The sequence below is a fragment of the Mastigoproctus giganteus genome, chromosome 2 (genome assembly GCF_048544385.1).
Source record: "Mastigoproctus giganteus isolate SK-2022 chromosome 2, ASM4854438v1, whole genome shotgun sequence".
NCBI lineage: Eukaryota > Metazoa > Arthropoda > Arachnida > Uropygi > Thelyphonidae > Mastigoproctus > Mastigoproctus giganteus.
Genome location: NC_143576.1, coordinates 248196610 through 248216861, shown reverse-complemented (window position 1 = coordinate 248216861; position 20252 = coordinate 248196610). Strand labels below are relative to the sequence as shown.

Below are 20252 nucleotides of genomic sequence, written 5' to 3'. Positions count from 1 at the left end.
ATTACTTCTATACGTGAGAAAGTATTTACGAGAATTTTGAGTAGAATCTTTGGTGAACTTGGGTGGTATTATTCGTAATTGTTCAGTAATTGGATTGTCACGATGTTAAAAATGAATCTCATTGTTTTTAAACAATAACATTTACACAAATGGAATGGTAGTTCAAAAGGAATGGTACTGCAAAATGTTCAACGAATTCAGAAATGGCCAAAGTGCCAAGGTACGACTTTCGCATGCTGAATGGTAGGAAATTAAAGGAAGAAACTCGTTTGGCCGTAAACGCTCTCCTGAATTCTCCAGCACCAATCCACAAGAGAAAGTTCCGCACGGTTCTAAATCTAATCATCAGGTGGAAGAGGGAAACCCGTATAGAATTCGACCACTTCGAATTTAAATATCTCATTTACACTCCTGCGAGGGTTTGCTTTTGGAGGAACGTTGGCGACATGCAGTTGGTCGGAGAAGTTTTGGTGTGTTTGTACAACGGCGATGACTTTAACGGACTTTCGCATCTAGAATTGTTTTACCCAGGAGTAAGCCATCCTTTGTGGGCATGGCCTGGACACGACGTACCTAACGAAAGGAGCGTGCAAGAGTCCCCCGTGTCATATTTTCATTGTGCTGCTAATGCAAACAGGCTGGTATTTGGCAGCGGGGAGCAATTTATCGATGTTATCTGCCACGGCAAACCCAAACTCTTCGTATATTGCATGGCACGTTTGATGTCAGACTTGATGCTACTGTTATTAAGGCTAGGAGCAACTTTAAATTCAAACAGCTTTAAGGAAAATTCGAAAAGTGCGGAAAGACATGTGTGCTATCTTATTCTGTATTTCGTAGAAGAACTGATTTTCGGTGATGAGAAAGACCCGGAAGTGCAACAGCGGCAACGTTTCCAAGAAAGGGCAACTTGTGCCAAGTATCTTCTTCGCGTTGTTCCTCAACTCACAGTAGCAAATTTACAAAGTACCATCAGTGACAGATATTTTGGATTGCACCAATACGCAATGCCTAAGGATTTTCCTGCTATGAAAGTCCTCGATAGGACCCTCGAATGGGTACCGCTGCTGAAACCACGATGTTGCAGTCCATCCGAGCTGACCCACCTTTGTAGATGTGCCATAAGACGTTCCCTGCATGAAAACTGGAATCTTCCAGATGGTATACAGAAGCTTCACCTTCCTCTGACACTCCGCAGATACGTTGATCTTCTAGAAGATTAATGACTGCAGTTACAGTTCTGTTTGGAAAGCTAATCCAAAGTCGGTTAATGTGTTGTGGTGTTGAGCAGCTGATTCTAAATTTATGGTTTGTGCCTATTTTGGATTTTATTATGATCTCTAATAATAAAAGCAATCTGAAATATTCAAGCATTCTTCTAGCCTTAATTAACAGAACGATGCTCACATCCTGCTAATTTGATTAAAACTATACAAAGCTATTAGACAAGACTGCAGTTCACATCTGTAATGGCGATTTCTTTTTTAGCGAGAACATCATTACAGATGACATCGAGGTCTGTTGATAAAGCACAGAAATGCATTTCAATTCAAAATGTCGCGGCGCGCAGGTTGAGTAATTATGAGAAACTCTATAAGAGAGAGAGCATGCACTCGTAATTTTGATGACTTCCACCAGAACGAACTTTTGAATGTTCCAAGAGCCCAATGCTTAAACCACAGATCCTGAATTTCCACTTTTCCTTCTTAATTTGGATTCAGTGACCGGGAGAATAGCTAGATATAGCTTCGCAGGTAGCTATATCTAGATATAATCATATCACCGTTCTCCTCACACCGGATTGAGTTCAAGCTGGGACAGGACCAGTCTTTCCAAATCTTGTATGACTGCTGTAGGTGTATTCGGTCCTTGGTGACTCTTTCAGGCAGACGAGTAATAAAATATTTTTCTTTCCTGTATTTTGAATTTTTTAAAATTCAGTCTTATTAATTATTTGAAGCGCTATGTAAGTCATAGTAAGGGGCTTGTAATGTTTCAAACTGTCCCATATCATATCTGTACTTTAACATTGCTCAAGATAGTCACAGATTTAAACCTCGCAAAGGCAACCGCAGTCGATACAGAGATAAAAGACTGAAGATAGAAATCTCCGATTCCTAAATGAAGTGGTGAAAGGGAACAGCCTTGAAATGTTATGCTGAAACTACAGATGTTCACATAGCGCGACAAGTCATCAGTTGGACCACGATCTGTAGGAATCAGCATGAGTTTTGATAACTGAATAGAAATTCACAAGCTTCACGCCACATCAACAAACATCAGACATCGTATGCAGTGGTACCCGATCCTCTGTCCATGAACCGTGGAACAGTGGAAAAACAGGTGTTATGGAGATACAAAATGGCTTTACACACTTTTTTGATCAGAAATTGGAATGTAGGCTTGAAGAACGTCTGGAAACATCATCTAACACGGTGCATTGTGCCAACGACGAAATTCAGAAAGGGGAAGTCATGCTGTGGGGAAATACCTCATGGTTCATAAGCAGGCCGTTGGTTGTTATTGTCAAACGCATCAATGCTAAGTTGTATACTGACAACTTAGACAATTTCGTAGGGCCGTTAATTTGGCAGTGTTATGGAAATCAATCAATCGATGTTCAGCGTGATAATGATCCATTCCATATAGCACAAAAATGTTTTCAATGAATATTTATAAACATTACGATTCGTGTATTTTATAAACACGCTGGAAAAAACAACACGAAACTTTATTCAGTATATCGAATCTGACCCACTTTCTTTCGAATAACAGCAAGTGGGCTCACAGCATGGATTCTGTGGTGTGTTTTAGTGCGATTTGGTCTGATTGGAACCATTCTTCCAGCAAAATGTAGCGTAGCTGCGATAAAGTTCAAGGAAAAAGACTTCGTTGTGCAATAACTCTTGGCAGAAAATCCTACTCGTTCTCCATAGGATTAAGATCAGATTAATGTGGGGGCAGGTAAGACGGTGTAAATACGTGTCATGTTCTCCAAATCATTTTTGCACGATGCGCAGTTGCATTGTTATCCATAACGTGACCATTACCTTCGGGATAAAAGTGTAAAATTTCAGGGTGCAGCAAATCTGCTACAAAATTCAGGCACTCCTTGGTTGATATTTAACCTTTCACTGATATCAACGAATCTAGTCAGTGCCAACAAAACATTCCACATACCATGATACCACCTCCAGATGCTTCGAGTGTCTAAACAAGGCAAGCAGGGTCCAGCGCTTGGTGAGCTTCTCACCACACCCTCTGCCTACATCAGTGCAAAACAAAGTGTATCGAGATTCGAGTGACCGCATGACATTCTTCCACTGTCCAATCACGACCGACGTTCTTGGATACTACCGTGGATTTTTCTGTTTTTTTCCGAAACAAGTGGCTTCCGAATAGGCAGGTGACTGCTAATACTCAATTTCTTCAATTCAACGAATTGAAATAAGGTAGTTCTGGGCTTGGGTGAATTTATAAGTTATATGGTGCACTAGATGTCCTAATTCTTCCGTATAGTCCTCCTCAGAGTGTGTCGACTTTGCTCTTCAAATACTAATTTTCGGTCACATTTACGTCTTTGTGATGTGGAAGAACCGCTTGGTTTCCAGTCATAAAAACCTTTGAGATGAATGCTTTAGAGAAACCAGTTATGTCTTTCTTTTCTTGAATTGTGGCTCCTGCTAAAATTGCACCAACGACAAGACCTCTTTCAAAGTCTGACAGATCACGCAGTTTCCCCCTTTTTCATTTATACTGCAGTCGAACAGCTGCACAATCTTTATACTCAAAAGGCAATTACGCCATGCCACAGTTTTCTTTCATTCTATTTGCATTTATTCTCATTTATTTTTACATTTCTTCTGGCTGTGATTGTCTTTATACAAAGGTTCGTTTTTTTTTTTTTTTTTTTTTTTTTTTCACCTGTTCATAAAGTATTTTCGACAATTTCGAGTAGAATATTTGGTGAAGATGGTATTATTGTTCGCAATTGATGATGAATTGATATCTGTCACGATAGTAAAAACGAATCTCATTGTTTTAAAAAAAACCTTTAAACAAATGGAATGATAGTACAAAACGTCCAACGAAATTTGAAATGGCTAAAGTTTCCAGGTACGACTTTCGCTCGCGGAGCAGTTGCAAAATAGAGAAAGAAACTCGTTTGGCAGTAAACGCTCTCTTCGATTCTGCAGAGATGCTTGAACGCTCACCAATCCACGAGCGTAATGTGCGCAATCTTCCGAATTTAATCAGCACGTGGAAGAAAGAAACGAGAATAGAATCCGTTGACCTCGAATTTCAAAAGCTCATTTACACTCCCGCTAAGTTTTGCTTCTGGAAAAACGTAGGCAAAATGCAGTTAGTCGGAGAAGTCCTGGTGTGTTTGTACAATTGTGATCGCTTCCGGGCACTTTCCAATCAAGAAGCGTTTTTATCCTGGAGATATCCATCCTTTGTGGGAATGGCCTGGACACGACGTACCTGACGAAAGGAGCGTGCAAGAGTCTACCCGTGTCCTATTTTCATCGTGCTGCTAATGTAAACAGGCTGGTATTTGGCAGAGGGGAGCAATTTATCGATGTGATCTTTCATGACGAAATAGAACTGTTCATATATAGCATCCAAACTTTTAGATCAGACTTGATTCTGCTGTTATTAAGGCTTGGAGTAAATTCTAATTGAAGCTTTAAGAGAAATTGGGAAAGTGTGGATAGTCTTTGTCTGCTGCAGTATTCTATATTGCGTGGAGGACATAATTTTCAGCAATGATCAGAACCCACAAGTGCATCAGCGCCGTTATTTCCAAGAAGGGGAAACCTGTACGAAGTGTCTTCTTCGTTTTGTTCCTCAGCTGACAGTAGCAAATTTTCAAAGTATCATCTAGTGGCATCTGGATGCCACTGTACCATTAACGCATAAGGATTTCTCTGTCATGGAAGTCCTTGATAGGGTCCTCGAATGGGTTCAGCTGCTGAAACCACGATGATGCAGTCCATCCGAGCTGACCCACCTTTGCAGATGTGCCATAAGACGTTTCCTACGTAAAAACTGGAGTCTTCCAGATGGTATACAGAAGCTTGACCTTCCTTTGACACTCCGCAGATATGTTGATCTTCTAGAAGATTAATGATTGCTTTTCCAGTTCTGTTTGGAAAGCTACTCCGACATCGATCGATATGTTGTGATGTTGAGCAACTGATTCTAAATTTATGGTTTGTGTATGTTTTACATTTTACTTTCTCTGCTAATAAAAGCAATATTAAATAGGAGGCCTCATTTTAGGAAGGATGTAGATTTAATGAGCGTGTACAGAGAAGGGCAACAAGATTGGTGAGGGGAATGAAGGGATCCTCTTACCAAGAGAGGCTTAAATTCTGCAAATTGCAGTGGCTGGAGACTAGGCACCTGCGCGGTGATCTGATTGAGGTCTATAAGGCCTTGAATGGGTTGAGCACGCTGAATTCTGATAGGATCCTTCCACTTTTTCAGATTACGAACCTAAGGGGGCATAAATTCAAATTAAGAAAGGACAGATGTAGAATAGATGTGCGGAAATTTGCCTTTAGCCAGCGGGTGGTTAATTGCTGGAACAAACTTCCATCCGTCGTTGTGGAAGTTGATAGGTTGAATAAATTTAAGGAGGAACTGGACAGGCATTTGGAGGGAATGGTGTGATTTTTTTTTTTTTTTTTTTTTTTGGCTGATGCTGCATAAGCTCATACGCTTGCTTTCTTGCATCACATGCCACTACTACTACTACTACTGCTATAGCCTTAATTAACAGGACAATGCTCACATCCTTATATTTTGTTTAAAACTAGGCAAAGCTATTAGACAAGGCTGCAATTCACATATGTAAACGCGAATTCTCTGTTAGCGAGGACATCATTACACATGACATCGGGGATTATTGATAATGCACGGAAATGCATTTAAATTCAAAATGTCGCTCCACAGGTTGAGAATTTCTGAGTACCTCTACAAGAGAGAGCATGCACTTGAACGTTCGGTGCTCTCCACCAGAACGAATCTTTGGATGCTCCAAGAGCCCAATGCTTCAGCCACAGATTCTGAATGTTCACTTTTCCTTCTTAATTTGGATTCAGTGACCGGGAGAGTGTGGAATAGAGTTGTGTGGCGCGCCTCCACACCGCATTGAGTTCGAATCCTGCCAATGACTCGACAGACTTTTATGGACTTTTTTCACAATGTGGCTGAGTTAGTCGGTTTCAGTTAAGTGCAGCATTGTTTTTTTTGTCCCGAAACTCGGGTGGGAAATTAATGAAATAATGAACACTTAAACCAAAGTGGAGTGTAATCTGCCTTTAATTTCTTAAAGAATTACAGCTTATTTCCAGACGTTTCGTGGTATTTTCTGCACCACTTATTCAGTGACTGTAAAGACAGTAGAAGTGGTAAATTATGGTGACTTGATTTTGACAAAATTCCATCTGTCGTTGTAGAAGTTGACAACTTAAATAAATTCAAGGACGAATTGGACAAACATTAGGAATCAATGGGTGGATGAAATCGGATGTTTTTTTTTTTTTTTTTTTTTTGGCTGATACTGCATAAGCTAGCTTGCTTTATTGCATCACATGCCTCTACTAATGCTAATGTCATAACCCCACATCGGAGTTTACTTTACATTTATTCGCATTTATTTGCAATTCTTCTGTTTGTGAGATTTTCTTAGTACAAAGGTTCGTGTTAGTAAGAAAAAGTAAAATTACTTCTTGAAGTGAGAAAATATTTACGAGAATTTCGAGTAGAATATTTGTTGAAAATAGGTGGTTATTGTTCGTAATTGTTGAGGAATTGATAACTGTGTCAGTGTGGTAAAAACGAATCTCATTGTTTAAACAAAAACATTTAAACAAATGGAATGGCAGTACAAAACTTTCAACGAAATTAGAAATGGCTAAAGTTCCCAGGTACGATTTTCGCCCGCTGCCGAGTAGGAAATTTAAGCAAGAAACTCAATTGGCCTTAAACGCTCTCTTGAATTCTTCAGAGGTTAATGAACACTCGCGGATCCACGAGCGAAACATCCGAACTGTTCTGAATTTAATCAACAGGTGGAAGAAGGAAACACAAGAATTCGATTACTACGAATTTAAAGATCTCGTTTACACTCCCGCTAAGGTTTGCTTTTGGAAAAACGTTGACGACATGCAGTTGGTCGGAGAAGTCCTTGTGAGTTTATACAATTGAGATCGCTTCCAGAGACTTTCCCATCTAGAAGTATTTAATCCAGGAGAAATCAATGCTTTGTGGGCATGGCCTGGACACGACGTACCTGAAGAAAGGAGCGTGCAGGAGTCCCCCTTGTCCTATTTTCATCGTGCTGCTAATGCAAACAGGCTGTTATTTGGCGGAGGAGACCGATTTATCGATGCAATCTCTCATCACCAACCGGACATGCTCATGTATAGCATCGTAAGTTTAATGTCAAACACGACGCTACTTTTATTAAGACTTGGAACAAATTTAAGTTCAAACGGCTTTTTTAATAGAAATTCGAAAAGTGTGAAAAGACGTGTGTCTTTTTATATTCTTTATTGCGTGGATAAACTCATATTCAGCGAGGATAACGATCAGGAAGTGGAAAAGCGCCACCAATTTCAAGAAAGGGCGATGTGTGTGAAGTATCTTCTTCGCGTTGTTCCTCAACTCACGGTAGCAACATTGCAAAGTGTCATCAGTGTGGGAACCATCGGATCCCGGCAACACTTAATGCATAAGGATTTCCCTGCTATGACCGTCCTTGATAGGACCCTCCGTTGGGTACCGCTGCTGAAACCACGATGTTGCAGTCCATCCGAGCTGACCCACCTTTGTAGATGTGCCATACGACGAGCCCTGCATGAAAACTGGAGTCTTCCAGATGGTATTCAGAAGCTTGAACTTCCTTTGACACTCCGAAGATACGTTGATCTTCTAGAAGATTAATGACTGCGGTTCCAGTTCTGTTTGGAAGGCTAATCCAACGTCGATCGATGTGTTGTGATGTAGAGTAGTTGACTCTAAATTTAGGGTTTGTGCATGTTTTAGATTTTATTATTTTCTCTACTAATAAAGGCAATCTGAAATATTCAAGCATCCTTCTAGACTTAATAAAAGAACATTGCTCGCATCCTTGTAATTTGATTAAAACTTTACAAATCTGTTAGACAAGATGGCAATTGCCATCTGCAAGGGCGACTTCTCTGTTAGCGAGGACATTGCTATAAATTACATCGGAGACTCTTGATAAAGCACAGAAATGCATTTGAATTCAAAATGTCGCGGCCCACAGGCTGGGAAATCCGAGGAACTCTTCAAGAGAGAGCATGCACTCGCAATTTTGATGATTTCCACCAGAACGAACCTTTGGATGTTCGTAGAGCCAACTCAGCCACACACAATGCTTAAGCCACAGATCCTGAAGGTTCACTTTTACTTCTTAATTTGGATTCAGCGACCGGGAGAACAGCTAAACAGAGCCTTGCCGGTAGCAGGGTGGATATAATCACAGTCCTCCCCACACCGGATTGAGTTCGAATCCGTCACTGACGCGAGGGATTTTTATGGGCTTTTTCACAACGTGGCGGAGTTGGGCGTTTTCAGGAGAGGGTACTGTGGATTTTTCTCTCCCACGGAAACTCTGGTTGGAAACTGATGAATTAATGAACACTTAAACAAAAGTGGAGTGTAATTTGCCTTTAATTTCCTAAAGAATTACAAATTATTCCCAGACGTTTCATGGTACTTTCTGTACCACTTATGCAGTGACTGTAAAGACAGCAGAACCGTAAATTATGGTGCCATGATTTTCACAAATTTGTTAATCTGATTACAGATTTCTTATTTGGTAAGGTTTAGTCTTGAAGTAGTTATGAAATAACGTAACTATTCGCAAACATCAGGCAAGGGTTAAAAATTACGCGTTAAATAATTTTACATTTGTTATTAATTTATTTAATAAGATTAATAAGGGCATGATTGTGGGAATTCTTGCGCCGGGTTCATCCATATCGCAAACGGCACGTCTTGTCTGTTGCTCACGGCCCACTGTGGTTGAGGTGTTGAAAGACATATCGGAAGTGGATCAAACCATCTCCTCCTAGATGTTTGTGCTGAGCTAAGTGTGTAGGGCATTGTACAGGCTGAACGGCAGGTCACTGTGCGACAGTTGACATCGTGATAATAAATAAATAAATATTCATTTATTGCAAATAAAGCAAGTTCAACACAGCGCATGGCTAGTGGAAGATACAAAGGAAATAAAATAATCAAAACGTGGCAGATTTCATAATAACTTTAAATCATCGGCATATGCCAGTAGATTTGGATTTTCTTGTAGAAGTGGTTGAAGAGATGCTGAAAATATAGTACTGGAGAGAACACCTCCTTGAGGAAAGCCTGTTGAGGATATTATCAGTACTAGTGGGAACAGGAGAAATTTGCGACTTAGGCTGTACTGAAGATAGGAAATGATCATTGTGTCAACGAGAAAATGATTTTTTAGTATTTCAAAAGCTTTTTTGAGATCTATATTGTCGAAGGACCTTTGATGTCTAAGTAAAATACATCGCATTGTGCCTTATCTTGAAACGCAATTTGGATGCTAAAAATGGTATCAGCTAGGCTAGTTGTTGTGGAGGGCCCTCTAGAAATGCATGTAGGCAGATGCCTTAGCGAAGATTGCATGTTGAAGATATGACAGCATGATTTTTTCAATAATTTTAGTAATTATTGACGAAACGGGAATTGGTTGATAGCCTGTATGGTTATTACTGCAAGCTTTTCTAGGAATCAGCGTAATCCTGAAAGTCTTCCATTATCTTGGAAGGAATGGCTGGAAAACGCACCTGGAAATGATATGCACTAACGAATCAATAATGTATACGCTGAACAATCTAATAATAAAACTAAAGATGCTGTCAGGGCCTTCACTACTATCAAGGCGTATAGTGTACAGTGTATAGTGTATTTAGTCCTACGACACCAGGGGTTTCCCCCATCTCCGCGTAACATACATTGTCGTGTTGAACAGAACACTGTAGAGGCCAGAGATTTAAAAGGGTAAAAGTAAAAAGTGTATTCGTGTCTAGCGACACTGGGGGTTCCCCCCATCTACGCGTTGCTTTCATTGTGGGTGTACCAGTTCACTGAGAAAGCCACAGATTTAAAAGTGTATGGAATTTGTAAGTGAAGTGTTGTTCTTCTGGCCATTTAGCCGGTAGACCCCTGCTGGGGTCCAAAGTTGTCCACATTATGCCTCGTGGAGGCAGACCAGGTACCCAATAGTTGATATTTTACTCTGGCAGGCCCAAATCTTAGGAAACTAGGTGGCACCTAGTTTCCTAAGATTTCAGTGGCTAGGGCCTAAAAAAAATGGGACATGATGCTTTTCCCCCCAGTCTTCAGTCTCTCTCCCCTACAGAGTAGGGGAGGGAGACTGAAGACTGGGGGAAAAGCCAGAAGTATGGGAACAATAGAGTAGGTGTCCCCAAAAGCAGTGGGGCAGGCCCATGCCCCACCAGGAGTAGAGAAGCAGGGTGGTAAGGGAAGGAGAGAACAGGAAACCGTTTCCCCCCCTGCCAGGGGATTGGGAATTAAAGGTGAATAGGACTAGGGAGTTCTATTCAGACCGCCATATAATGTACTGCAGGTGATTCCTGCATTGATGTCCAGTCCGGGTTTCTTGTCACTTGGTTTGTTTGCATGCACTCATCTTCGTCGGGTAGTTCCTGTGGCTGTCTAACCAGGTTTTTTGTCACTTTGCTATTTCTTTGATCTTTGTAGGGTCCTGTTGGGTCGTTTGATCCGTTTGTGGCCTCACTTCGGTCGAGGTTTTCTTCTTCCATGCTCATTTTGATTTCCTCTTGCTCTTTGCAGTTTTGTGGGGTGGTTGATTTTCCTCGAGTATGCAATTTCTTTTCATTCATTGTGGATGGCAATTTCCATTCTTCTTCGGTCGAAAACTTCGCGTGCAAACTGGCTGAAAGCCGCGTAGTCGTCTTCTGTGTCCAAGAGATGGTGTTCTTTGTTTTTTGGTATGTACTGTATTTTAGTTATTAGCACGCTTCTGTGTTCCTCATAGCACTCACAGTCGTGCATTATATGATGCAATGTTTCAGGCTCACCACAGGTGCAAGTTAGCTCCTTCGTTACACCCACCGTGTTCAATTTTGCCTTGAATGGGCCATGGCCCGTTAGTAAGTAGGTTGCATTTAACCCCGGGTTTAACCCCGGGGGGGGAGGCTTTTGGATACATCTTGGCAACCAGTGGTATGAATCTCTTCGTCACTTCGCCTTTGTTTGACGCTGTCCATCTGTCCTGCCACAGCTGTAGCAGGTGAACTACGATTCTATGCTTTTCTGCTTTGCGGTTGTTGTTTGGTTCTAGGGTGAGTCCATAGATTGTAGTGGGTGTTCCCTTAGACAGGTGAAACATCAGCCCGAAGCGGGTCACCTCCAGGTCCAGTGGGAGGACTCGTGTCAAGACCTAGAGGGGATGCGTGCTCACTGTTCTGCATGCACGAGAGATGATGAGCATAATGCTATGCTGGATTGTGTCCAGGTGTCTTTTATTTACTACTGTTCCTGCTTTTTTGTACCATATCGGGGATCCGTAGGTAATGGCTGGGATGAAAATTGTTTTGTAGTACAGGGACAGGGTTTTTCTGTTTAAACCACAGTCCCTGCGTGAGACTCTTGCTATTAATGCTGCGTAATTCCTTAGTTTGTCTTTCAGGTGGATGATGTGAGGGCTGAAGGATAAATTACTGTCAATTGTAATTCCTAAGTATCGTATTTGTTTTGCAAGTTTGATGGTTGCTCCTGCTATCTTTATTTCGGTGGTCTGTGGTTGCTGACCACCCCTTTCAGTAGAACAGAGTTCATCTTCGTGGGTGAGATCTTCAACATGTGTAGCTTTGTCCAATCCTGTACCACCTGTATTGCCTGGTTTGCACGAGTCTCCAGGCCCGATCTGGAGTCTGCCTCCACCTTCAGGACCAAATCGTCAGCAAAGGCCTCGCAATTCACTTCGCCCAAGTCCTGAGCCAGGAAGTCGTCAAAGACAATGTTCCACAGTAGCGGCCCCAGGACCTAGCCTTGGGGGCAGCCCCTGTGGACCCATCGAGCCACTTTTCGAAAAGGTGTTACCACCTCAATTCTTTGGTCAGTTAGGTAATCCTTTATACACTTGTAGAGATTTGTTGGGAGTGCTGCCTCCTGGGGCCAGCCGAGGACGCTCGGCCACCACCGGGTGTCGAACGCCCTGGCGAAGTCCACTGCGATGACTAGGAAGTACTTCCTGCCGCATTGGATTGCTTTGAATATAAGGTTTTGGACTGCTTTTATGGTTGATAATCCTAGTTTGAATCCATATTGTTTTATTGATTCTAGGTTTGCGGCTTTGTAGTGGCTCATAATTCTTTTATGCAACAGCCTTTCGTATAGTTTACTCAGGATAGTCAGTAAAGCTATCGGTCGGTAGGAATCCGGTTGTTCTGGTGGCCTAGTAGATTCTTCAGAATGAGTTTCAGATTTGCGATTTTCCAGGAGGTCGGAAATATCCCCGCTTGCAGACAGCCGTTTAATAGTTTGAGCAGGAGGCCAGGTATATGTTCCACAGCCTTTTTGATCAGCTCGGACTCCAGGAGGTCCGGTCCCGGGAATTTCCTATTTCGCATCTGTGACGCAGTGTTTTGTAGCTCCTCCATGGTGAAGGGCGGCTCCATTTGAATGTGTTGAGCATGCTGAATTCTGATGGGATCCTTCCACTTGTTCAGATTACGAACCTAACGGGGCATAAATTCAAATTAAGAAAAGACAGATGTAGAATAGATGTGCAGAAATTTGCCTTTAGCCATCGGGTGGTTAATTGCTGGAACAAACTTCCATCTGTCGTTGTGGAAGTTGATAGGTTAAATAAATTTAAGGAGGAACTGGACAGGCATTTGGAGGGAACGGTGTGATTTTTTTTTTTTTTTTTTTTTTTGGCTGATGCTGCATAAGCTCCTATACTTGCTTTCTTGCATCACATGCCACTACTACTACTACTACTACTATTTGTTGCGATGTGGGAGATTTCTTCCTGCTTGTCACTGAGGATGTCTGGGAGTTCTAGAATTATTGTATTTAGATATTATTAATTGAATCATCCCATGTTGTAGTGAGGGATCGTTGAGGCGTTTTTGTTGCCATCCTTATTTCCCCCCTGGGGAGCTTATTTGTGGTTATTTTGTATACCACCTCCCAGGGATCTTCATTTCCGGTCGCGGAGGCTCTCTTATTTTTCTTTATTTTTCATTGTAGGCATTGCGTAGTTCTTGGTATTGATGTCTACCTCTCTGCCGGTGGTCAGGTTCTCCGGGCCTGCTGGTATTATTTTCTCTTTATTTGGACTTGCTTTCGTAGTCTTTGTAGCTCCGGGGTCCACCACAGCATGGCTCCTCTGGAGGGTGTCCTCCTTTTCATCGCCATATCCGCTGCAATGGTGATGATGTGGATGACTTTCTCCTGCATCCTGTCCACGTTTTCCATCCTGTCACCCTCCCGTCCGGTCACTTCCTCCTGTGATTGTGTTTTGCGAATCAATTGTTCTCGAAAGAGCTCTCAGTTTGCCTTTTTGATGGCGAACCTGCTCGCCATGTATTTGCCATTTGTTGGTCTTGGCATCGTTCTCTTGATATTGAAGGTGATTGTGCGGTGATCCGATGTTGTCCAGGCGGTTTTCACTGTCCAATCGGTCACATGAGCTTCTATGTTTCTTGTGGTTAGCGTAATGAATATGGTTGATTCCCATAGGGTGTAGCAGTATGTCGGTAGATTGAAGGGTTGATTCTTTACAGTGAAGATAGAATTTGCTAGGAACTCCTTGATCCCCTGTCCGTTTCTGGTACCTCGTCGGTTCGGTGTAGTGCTGTGCCACACAGGGGAATGGTAGTTTACTTCGGCGCCGATTACGACTCTTTGTCCTGCTAGGGTTGCTTGCACCGTTTGTAGGTAAGTGATGGCGAAATCTATTTCTATTCCGGGTCTGCAGTACAGCGAGATCATATACAGCCTGCCAACAGAGCTAATAATATGGGCATATGCTGCCCATGGCGTGCAGAGTTGTGGTATTTTTGTCGTGGTTATCTCTGAGTTCCGTATTACCACCGCCGCCCTCGGACTGTCTTCGTTGCATTGTAAAATTTTATATCGGACCGGGTAGCATTTGATTAGCATTATAGCATTAGATTATAGCATTAGCAAGGCACATGATGCAAGAAAGCAAGCTTATATAGCATCAGCCAAAAAAAAAAAAAAACACACACACCCTTCTCATTTCACCCAACCACTCCCTCCAAATGTTTGTCTAGTTCTGCCTTGAATCTATTTAAGCTATCAACTTCTACAACGACTGATGGAAGTTTATTCCAGCATTCAACCACCCGCTGGCTAAAGGCAAACTTCTACACATCTATCCTACAACTGTCTTTCCTCAATTTGAATTTATGCCCTCTCAGGCGATTATTCTGAGCAAGAGGAACAATCCCATCAGCATTCAGCATACTCAAACCATTCAAGGCTCTATACACCTCATTGTAATTTGCAAAACTTAAGCCTTTCTTCATTCTTGTTGCTCTTCTCTGTACTCGTTCCAACATTGTCGAATGTGGAAGTAGAGGAACAGGACCAAGATGATGATGAGGAGGAGGAGGAGGAAAATACTGGTCCTTCATATTCTGAAGCTTTTCAATGTTTAGACAAGAAGAATATGACACAAGACAACTTGTTTAAAAAGTGTACATAATTTTGCAGCTATGAAAAGGAGAGCAACTTTCAAACAAATATCATTAGGTGACTTTTTCAAAAAAAAATAATTTTCTTTATGTACATATGTATGTATTAATATTACATAATTAATTATTTATTTTATTATGTAATTTTTATTATTTTTATTAAAACAGTATATGTATTAAAATTACATGTAAAACAATTTTTTTTCTTTGTTTGATTATATGGATATTTCATTATCCAGACATCTTAAATTCCCATTTAATCCAAATAATCAAGTCTATACCATATTTTAATATACTATGAATTATAAGACATTAAATTTTTGTTTGGCATTTACAGATGCCAGATGAGTAAAGGAATCTATTGTTCTAAGCAACTCTCATTCTCACATGGTGTCTGCTAAACCCCCAGCAATAGGTCTAATATTATCATAGAGCTTAGATTTTGCTGGTTAAACATAAACAGGTGACAAAAATATAGACATTCATGTTGCATCTGGGTTTCAATCTTGGGATCAGTGATTTTGAAAATTCCAAAAAATATAAAAAAACTTTCTTTTGTTCATTTTAATTTGACATTTAATTGGCTTTAGCAAATTATAATTAATAGATCACCATTTTACATTCAATAGCATTAGCATTAGCATTAGCATTAGCATTAGTAGAGGCATTTGATGCAAGAAAGCAAGCTTATGCAGCATCAGCCAAAAAAAAAAAAAAAAGTAACATAAATAAATAAAAAATAACCACTTCCACTTCACCCCTCTGTTCGTTCGAAATTTGCGTTAGCTTCATCAGCGTTTTGCCGTACTTGGTCGGTCACTGCTCTGGCCCGCTGCGCGTTTATTTGGTGCACCACAATGATTCCGTTATTAAATTTCCTATGATATATCACCCTAATTGATTCGTGACTGGTATGAACTCTTAGCTTTCAGGTAGGTTGGGCAGTTTGTGTCGCGTGTGGAATGGGCAAGATCTAACCTCAGGGATTTGCAGTTGGTGCAGATGGGATCTTTCTCTTTATCTGGGCAGCTGTTGTAATTGTGCCCCATTTCAGAGCAGTGGCCACACGTTACTTCTTTTTGGGCGCAGGCGCGTGTTGTGTGGCCGTACTTGCAGCATCGGAAGCACCTTGGTGCATCCACACGTTCTCTAAATCTATCACTACTCCACTCTATGTATATGGTGTTTTGCATTCGTAGGATCTGCCATGCTTCGGGGGCCAGCATCTGGTCCAGCTCTAACACCCAGTTGCAGTTTCCACTATTTCTAGATTTTGTTCTGTACTTGGGTATAATCAACTGTTTTTCATCCCTGTCAGGTTTAGGAGGTTATTCCTATATATCTCGTTTAGGAGGTTATTCCTATATATCTCTTCCCTTAGACTTTCAGATATCATGTCCTGGTCAGTATAAAAAATGATTAGGGTGGAGATCTTGGGGTTTGTTATTATTGTTTGTTTGTTATTTGGTTTTTAGGAGCATTAGCAACTAAGGCCATATTGCTCCGGGATATGCGGTGGTCATTCCCTGACCTTTCCGTATCCTCCGTATTTGGTGGTGACGGGCTCGAACCCCGGTCTAATCAAGAAGCGTGTGGTACGCACTGCTGCTCCTTCCCACCTGGCTACGGAGGCGCCGTGTTATTATCTCCTATGCTTCGTTTCTATGTTGGGTGTGGGCAGAAGGGTTTTTCTTTGGACCGGTTGACTTTTCGTCGGTACATTTGTAGGTTTCCTAAGCGTTTCTGTGTAGGTGGGTTCTCGCTGTGGTATTTTTTTTGTCCCACATTCCATATAGGCCTCAAATTTGGCCTTATTTGTTATCGCTTCTACGTGGACCTTCTGTAGAATTGTTTCTAGCTTGGTTCAGATAGTCACAATTTCTCCTCTGAGGGCGGTGGTTATTCTGCTAGAGGATTCCTTCAGCTTGTTTTCGAGCTACACCCGGAGGGCCAGCATCTGGTCCAGGACAGGACCCTCGGGAAGCGTAGGACCCATGGGGGGCTCCGCATTTTTTGGTGCGTCATTGGCATCCCGTTTTTTGTCCTCTGTAGTGTCATTCTCTGTGGCAGCTACTTCATTTGTCTCCTTTTGCTCGGATTGCGAGCGTGTTTTCCTTTCTGCTTTTGGAACAATCATTTTCCAATTTTTTCGTTTTGTCGGGGAGTTCCTGAGCGGGGATTCTCCGCCTCTTCTTGATTTTCTATCAATATCGAGTCATTATTTTGATCTTGTTCCGCGGCGACGATAGTACTGTACGATTTTCCCTCCACTTTGTTAGTGCTTAGGATTAAAGAGGTTTATTGGGGTTTCTCATCAAGCTGTCGATGAATACTAACCACAAGTACGTAGGTTTATTAGGTCTCTTGCAACTGTTAATCGAAAGTTTGAGCTCTCCCCTTGGTCACGTGGTGGGGGAAGGGAACAGCCAAGTGCTAAATTGCAACAGATGCGATGGAACTAGTTCCCTGTGTTGTTCTCAGGGAACGCCGAAGACGATGGTCATGCACAAGTAAGAAGTTCACGCGTCACCATGGAAAGTTTATGGGAGAGGGGAGGAAAGCACAAAAGTCATGATTTCCTCTATAATATCGCTTTAAACAAAGTCCGGAAACATTGGAACATTGTCTCTATCCAAGTTAACACAAGGGGCAATCACTATGAGGGCAACCTCCCCAGTCAACGGCTAGATACCAGCGTACCAGCCACGTTATAGTGGTCGGCTCTCTATTTCCCTGCCGTCAGCCACATGGTGACCAGTGCGGGCAGGCAACAAAGGAAACAGATAAATGACGCTGGGATCTAACTAAATACCCGGTAGAATGCAAACCTTTTCTCACCAAGGGACTCCTGCATTGTATATCTTCTTGAGAGAACACACTGTAGAACATAAACTGCAGTTTAAACACATTTTTTGCACAAAATTCACGGAGCGGTACATCGTACGACCGAACACATCGGCGTCCTGGGAGGCAGGGAGACATGTGGACATGTGTGGACATGTGTATATGTAAAGGGCGGCTCCTAGAACGTTTGTTCAACTCCGCCTCGTATCTCTGTGAAGAACAGTATCACTTCAAATAGGCCAGATATGTGTGTGACGTAGGTTTGTGTATACTGTATTATGTGTGTGTTCTGTTGTTCTGTTCTGGTTGCTTGGCTATCCAGCAGCATCAGTCACCTGGACAGATGATTCTGGGTACTCGTCCACACCACGGGAAGGTGGGCCAGTCCATGTAAAGCAGGTACGAGGAGAAGATAGAGACCTGTCTCCTCCCTCTCCTGCCTGGGGATGGGCTTTTAAAGGGAACCGGGTAGGAGTACCCAGTTCAGATCGCCAAATGGCGCGTGGGTAGCAAAGCCGCAGTATGTATTCGTCGGTGATGGTTGTCAGGTTCATGTAGTGTCAAATCCGGTAGGAAGGTCAAAATGCCCAACCCGCTCTGGGGGTGGGACACGTTAGCTGGCAGTGGGGAACCCACCAGGCGAAGAAAATCCTTTTTTTCAGTTTCTGAGATCACGCGGTTTCCCCTTTCTGACTACCGATTACTGCAGTCGAACAGCTGTGTAGTCGAGGAAACGTGCCATCACACCACGCCACAGTTTTCTTTGATTCTATTTGCATTTCTTCTATCTATGATTGTCTTAATACAAAGGTTCCTATTTTTTTGGCCTTTTCGTGTATTTTCAGGATAGTACAGTAGGAAAAGTAAAATTATTTTTTGACCCGAGAAAGTATTTACGAGAATTTCGAGTGGAACATTTGGTGAAGATATGTATTATTGTTCGTAATTGTTGAGGAATTGATAACTGTCACGATGGTAAAAATGAATTTCTCATTGTTTTAAACAAAAACATTTAAACAAATAAAATGGTAATACAAAACGTTCAACGAATTCAGAAATGGCTAAACTTCTCAGGTGCTTCTTTCGTCTGCTGAAGAGAAGAAAATTAAAGAAAGAAACTCAATTGGTGGTAAACGCTCTCTTAAATTCTCCAGAGGTGGAAGGACACTCACGGATCCACGAGCGAAACATCCAGACTGTTCTAAATTTAATCAACAGGTGGAAGAAGGAAACACTTATAGAATTCGATGACTTCGAATTTCAAAATCTCGTTTACACTCCCGCTAAGGTTTGCTTTTGGAAAAACGTTGACGACATGCAGTTGGTCGGAGAAGTCCTTGTCAGTTTATATGATTGCGATCGCTTTGAGGGTCTTTCGCGTCAAGAACTGTTTTATCCTGGAGATATCCATCCTTTGTGGGCATGGCCCGGACACGACGTACCTGACGAAAGGAGAGTGCAAGAGTCCCCTGTGTCCTATTTTCATCGTGCTGCTAATGCAAACAGGCTGGTATTTGGCAGCGGGGAGCGATTCATCGATGCGATCTCTTATGACCAACACCCACTGTTCACACAGAGCTTCCTTAATTTGAGGTCAGACATGACTCTGCTGTTATTAAGGCTTGGAGCAAATTCCAATTCAAACAGCTTAACGAAATGTTCGAAAAGTGAGAAAAGCCGTATGGGTACACTTATTCTTTATTGCGTGCAGTTCATTATTTTCAGCGAGGATAACTACCTGGAAATGCAAAAGCGCCACCATTTCCAAGAAATGGCGATGTGTGCGAATTATCTTCTTCGCGTTGTTCCTCAGCTCACAGTACCAACTTTGCAAAGTGTCATTATTCAGAAATTCAGGATTCTCTGGTACCACTTAATGCATAATCGGAATATCCGTGCTATTAACGTCCTCGATAGGGCCCTGGAATGGGTTCCGCTGCTGAAACAACGATCTTGTAGTCCATCCGAGCTGACTCACCTTTCTAGATGTGCCATAAGACGTGCCCTGCATAAAAACTGGAATCTTCCAGATGGTATACAGAAGCTTCACCTTCCTTTGATACTCCGTAGATACGTTGACCTTCTAGAAGATTAATGACTGCGGTTCCAGTTCTGTTTGGAAGTTAATCTGACCTCGATCGATGTGTTGTGATGTTGAGCAGCTGATTCTAAATTTCTTTTTGTGCAGGTTTTTGGTTTTATTATTTTCTCTACTAATAATGGCAATATGAAATATTCCAGCATCCTTCTAGCATTAATAAAAGAACAATGCTCATGTCCTTGTATTTTAATTCAAACCTTACAAGCTATTAGAAAAGACTGCTGGTCGGATGGGTCCAAATACCTGGTGCAACATGCCGACTGACGCCTTTGTGTGTTTCGCAAACCACAGGAGTCTATGGATCCAGGCATGCGGCGGTGGTCGTTTAACATGGAGAATGTTTTGCTGGCAAAAACTGGGATCCCTGGCGCGTATGGATCTACCTTTCACTATTGAGTCGAGCACGCATGTACTCTTGTTTATTGTACATTGTGTTCCTCGCACCTTAGTCTATAAATATTCACACCCTTCTGGCACAGAGCCGTCCCGGGGTGACCCAAGGTTTCTTGGGAAATAAACTA

The 20252-nt window shown here is 42.0% G+C and overlaps 2 protein-coding genes across 2 annotated transcripts; both read left to right on the top strand.

The window, feature by feature from the left end:
• Positions 1-203: 203 nt before the first annotated feature.
• Positions 204-1223, top strand: LOC150090363 (uncharacterized). Its single transcript, XM_090390286.1, has one exon. It carries the CDS (start codon positions 204-206, stop codon positions 1221-1223), a length of 1020 nt encoding a protein of 339 aa, XP_090246412.1.
• A 17464-nt stretch (positions 1224-18687) lies between these two features.
• On the top strand, positions 18688-19725 carry LOC150090362 (uncharacterized). The gene has a single exon (XM_090390285.1). The coding sequence runs from the start codon at positions 18688-18690 to the stop codon at positions 19723-19725; it is 1038 nt and encodes a 345-aa protein (XP_090246411.1).
• Positions 19726-20252: the final 527 nt, after the last annotated feature.

Bases quoted from the DNA above. Each gene is read 5' to 3' on its own strand.
- LOC150090363 (XM_090390286.1), top strand. From the start codon at position 204: ATGGCCAAAGTGCCAAGGTACGACTTTCGCATGCTGAATGGTAGGAAA.
- LOC150090362 (XM_090390285.1), top strand. From the start codon at position 18,688: ATGGCTAAACTTCTCAGGTGCTTCTTTCGTCTGCTGAAGAGAAGAAAA.